Genomic DNA, 4,752 nt, shown 5'->3' on the forward strand with positions numbered 1-4,752 from the left:
AAAAAAAAAAAAAAAAAAAAAAAAAAAAAAAAAAAAAGAAAAACCACTACTGCTTCCTCCCTGCCCCAAAAACACACAAGCCCAGGGAACTGAAGGAAAAACCCCAGAGCAGCACAACGCACTGGTTTGTAACCAGTTCTGCAGGAGCAGTCTGCCTCCCTGTGGCTCAGCTAAAATCAATCCAATTTCTGCAACTCATTTTATCGCACCCAGAAAATCTGGCAAGCCAGAGGCTTAATGGGTCTTTAGTCCAAAGTGTTTCAGAGCTGGGTTTTTTTCCACTTTTTTTTTTTTTCTTTTTTCTTTTTTTTTAATTTTTGTTTGGTTTTGGAGGAGGGAATATAACGAAAAAGAGGCTTCTAATTTTAAACATGGCAAAAATTATCCAGCTTTGATTGCCTAGTAACTGTTTTACTCTGTTTCTCTAAAGTGCATGAAGAGGAAGAGAGGAGGCACAGCAGTGAGGGAGGGGGAAGAGGTCTATATTAAAAGAAAAAAAAAAAAAAAAAAAAAAAAAAAAAAAACCAGACCACCTTCACATAGCAACAAAAGCCAAAGCTTGTCAGTGCTTTAGTACCTAAATCCAGAAGACTCCAAACATTGGCTTAGCTGCCGCTTTGCCTAGCAGGCATCTCCTCTCAATGCCTCCGCTCACAACACTCAGTGCTTACAGGTCTCCTCCAGGGTACGCCCATGAGGATTTCACTCTTGGCAGCAATAAGGTGTTTGGTGCTTTCCTTCACCCTGCCTGAAGGGCTCCATTCAGCAGGCCTTCTGCTGTAATGCTTGGAAGGACAGGCTGTTTTGTTGTTTCATACCCAGTCGTCACTCATTTGTGGAAGAACTTAGTTGTTAAGGGACTCAAAACAAAACCCGAAACAAGTTAAATGATTTCCAAATACACCAATTTTGATTCACACCACTCTTTGAAGACTGGGGCAGTATCACTGGGGGATATCACCAGGGTGATTCCAGCTTGGGAGGGCACGCATCATTTCTAACCATATTGAAGAAGCTGCTCTACTTTGTTCTGGGACACAGAGCACAAACTACATTTGCAGTGGGTTAAGAAATATGCCCACAAGAAGGAAAGTTCCAGTCTCCACTCCAAAGGCTGTTTAATAAAAAGCACAGTAAGTGAGCACAAGAGCAACCCACATTTTTCAGTCTCACAACTCCTGGGCTTGCGACTTGCTTTCTTCTGTGTTACAGACTCTGTCTGTAGAACTATTTCACTAACCATTAAACAAGTGAGACAGACTTGCTCTTTCCAATCTACAACTCAGTGACCTGGCTGGACAAGGAGCAAGCTGAACCCCTGGTTCTCATGCTTAAAGTCACTCTCATTGGAGATTAAAAAGAATATGAAAGAGAAGTGATTCTGCCACCTCTAAGCACATTTGAATGAAAAGCTTCAACTTTGCCCCTTCTCTTCCTTTTAAGAAAAAAAGAAAAAGCGGTCTCATACCTTAAATTCCAGAAGTGGAAGAAGTAATTTCATCCTACTACTGCTTTGTGCCTAGTTCCAAAACATGAAATATTTCTCCTGCGTGTTATTATTATCCACATATTTATTAATGAGATGGCTTCTACTTCGTGTGCTGTAGCTCCACTTGTGCACAGTCAGCTCCTTCTGTCTACCTAGCCAGAGCAGTGCATACAGGGCTGTGGCTCCCACCACTGCTCCCAGAGGCTGAATGCTTGGGCAAGGATACTGCACACTGGAGCATCCAAATGGCTTGAAATGTTAGAAGTGAAGAACCAAAATATGTAGAAGCTTACATCAACTCTGACACACCTCTACTAAGAAAAAAAACAAAGCATTCTTCTCTGTTTCTCAGGTGTAAGGCCAGAAAAGGGCAAATACTTTCACCTCTTTTAAAGGAAATGGGAATTGACTGTGTCTTCACAGCACAGTGTCATACCAAACAAGTCCGGGGTGTCCAGATAATACATCAGGTCTGAATATGGAAAAAAATCATTCTTATGGAAAAACCATTCTGTTTGTCTAACTAGATCTGTAATTAACATGCAAATTACTTATTCACATAAATGAAGAATGATCCCCTTCTGGCTTCTGTAATTTCAGAGCCTCAACATGGCATACACTTCAATTTATAAGAAACGATGCTCTTCTGTAACCAACTCTGTTTTCATTGCATTGAAATAGTGGAAAAGCAATGAAAACTACGTGAAGTCATACAAACCAAGAAATTTACTACAGCGGGGTTTCTGTTCATAAGTTTAAGGCAGTTTGTGCTGTTGCTTTGTACCAGGGTCTGACACTAAGTCAACAAGGCTTTTATCGAGATTCAAAAGCTATTACATTACACACATCTTCCCATACTTACATTTGCTAACCTACACTGAGGCCCAGGATTAAATTTTACGCTTCGCTGACAGAAAATAGAATCCTCAATCACCAATCCACACATAATTGTTAATTTCCCCACTTGTTTCTCATGGCCATAGTACCTATTTTGTTCCTTACCACAAGCTTAGTTTAAGCTTTCACATTTTTAAACCCAACACAGAGCTTCAGCTCATGCTTACAGAATACCTCATTTACTTTAAACTCATCTTTGCTAAAACTCTCCAATTACCCATATTGGTAAGGTATATTAAACTGCTAGCAGAATGATGACAAGTTACAAGGCTGAAGCAAGCATCAGGGATTGTAGATCTCTTCAACCCATAATAGAAAGTCATACTACCATCAGTAAGGAATAGCAGCAGGTTCTAGTAGATTAAGCACTAGAGTTGTTCTCAGAAAAACTGGTTTCTTTTCTGTTTTATTCTCACCTGGTCTTCTAGGTGACCTTGTGCAAATCACCATCTCCATGCTGCCGTTTCCCCAGCAGTAAAAATGAATTGAGCTCAGCTACAAATCTGACTGGGAACTCAAAATGAAACATACTGGGAGTTAAAAAATCTATTTCTCTATCTGTGGATACATGCTCCTTTGATAGCTTTGCTTTATCCCATTATGCATCAGCAGTAGCGTAAGATTGCTTTTAGTTTCTAAACACACTCTGGTGGTTCCTCAAGAGAGGCTTCAGGGTACTGCCTTACTTTTTATCTTATGCTTCATCTATTTCCGCTACTGTATCTGCTCTGAGAACCTGTATGTAGGATACATGCTTAACACTGCAACATACTGCTGTGTCAACAGCCACTGTCCCGCAGACACAAGGGGCAAAGACGAGGACACAATAGAGCACTGAGGCAGCCTGAGAGCGGTTCTCTCCCCAGACCCCTGTTCCCCTCAGTAACACCATAAGTCAGCATGCAAGCTCCGCTCCCATGGCTTGCACAGGAACCAGTCAAGATCTTCGCCCGGAACACACACACTGACGAGCAGCACTGCATCAAAGTATCCGTACAGAGATCCCCGTGGCTGTGCTGGAGGAGCACCAGTTGGCTCACCTGCCAGCAGTGCCATTTTTAGCAAACAGCACGGCTCAGCCGCGGAGCGCTCTGCTCCTCACCCTCTGCCCAACTCTGGGTTCGCCTGGGAAATCTTTTACAAGAAAGCTCACTTTCCAGAGGCTTGGCCATCGCAGCAGGAGGGTTTGCGGAAGCTCCCGACTTTGGGGAGGCAGATGCAAATCCACGCATTCACAACTCATTATTCCAAGCAGAGTTATGGGGTGAAAGACTCTGCCTCGCACCTCGCCCTACCATAGCACCGCTCTGACCCACGCCGATGGGAACGGCGGAGCGTTCAACTTCCCCCTCTTTCTCTCAACGACGGACCACCAAAGCACCTCCAAACGCTCTCCCAGAACAATACCAAGGGGAAAGGACCATTAAAACAAATAAAATAAAACACGACGAGCGGAGAAAGCCCGACGCAGCCCCGGCCCACGATCAGCCCGGCTCTCCGGAGGGCAGGAGAACCCCACGTAAGGAGGAGATGCCCAGGGTGGGAACGACGCCCCGTGCCGCCCCACTGCCCCCGGCCCGCGACGTGGCTCAGCGCGGTTGGGCGGGAGCCAGTCTGAAGTCCACCGAGCAGCCGCCCGCCCCGTGGAACGCGCTGGAGGCGGGAGGAGAAACATAAAAATAAAGGGGAAAGGGTGGGGAGGAGCGGCGCGGAAGGGCGCCCCCCCGCACACGCCGAGGGCGCCCCGCAGCCCGCCGGGGGCTCGCAGCCGGGCACGGCGCCTCGCGCTCACCTTCCTGCCGCCGCCGCCGCCGGCCAGCGCGGCGCTGCCGCCCGAGTACATGTAGTAAGCGATGCCCAGAACCCAGAGGAAGGCGAAGCAGAGGAGCAGCCGGGACCTGCGCCGCATCGTCCCCCGCGCCGCCGCCAGGCCACCAGGAAACGGCCAGCAGCAGCAGCCGCCGCGCCCGCCGCCACCGCCGCCGCGCAGGGTCAGGGGGCAGAGGGCGAGCGCCCGCCCCCCGACCAATCCCGCGCCGCCCGGCCCCGCGGGGGGCGGGGAAGGGCGGGGCCGTCGGCATCGCCATGGTTGCAGCACGCCGGGCCGCCGCCGCCGCCCCCCCGCGAGTTCAGAGACGCGCGCCGCGCCTGGCGGCCGTCGGAGAGACCCAGGCGGCGGCGGCGGGATGCTCGCTGCTCCGCTCCTCCTGCTCTCGAGGCCCCTTAGGCGGGCGGTGGGCCGGTGGTCCTCGCTACGCCTCGGAAAGGGGCGGCTCAGGGCTGCAATTCTAAGTTTAAAGGTTTTCTCCGTTGCCTCACTATGTTTTCTCAACGGGTGGCTTTATCACCGCCCATTTGGGCCCGAC

The 4,752-nt window shown here is 48.8% G+C and overlaps 1 protein-coding gene across 1 annotated transcript in view; it reads right to left on the minus strand.

The window, feature by feature from the left end:
- Nucleotides 1–4,310, minus strand: part of GALNT2 (polypeptide N-acetylgalactosaminyltransferase 2) — a 94,067-nt gene extending 89,757 nt beyond the window's left edge. The window contains exon 1 of the mRNA XM_042815562.1: nucleotides 4,179–4,310. Coding sequence (XP_042671496.1) covers nucleotides 4,179–4,295 — 117 coding nt within the window. The 5' untranslated portion in view covers nucleotides 4,296–4,310. The remainder of the gene's footprint in view (nucleotides 1–4,178) is intronic.
- Nucleotides 4,311–4,752: the final 442 nt, after the last annotated feature.

Source organism: Centrocercus urophasianus, unplaced genomic scaffold (assembly GCF_019232065.1).
Source record: "Centrocercus urophasianus isolate 14NV4802_14NV808 unplaced genomic scaffold, USGS_Curo_1.0 seq_10, whole genome shotgun sequence".
Taxonomy (NCBI): domain Eukaryota; kingdom Metazoa; phylum Chordata; class Aves; order Galliformes; family Phasianidae; genus Centrocercus; species Centrocercus urophasianus.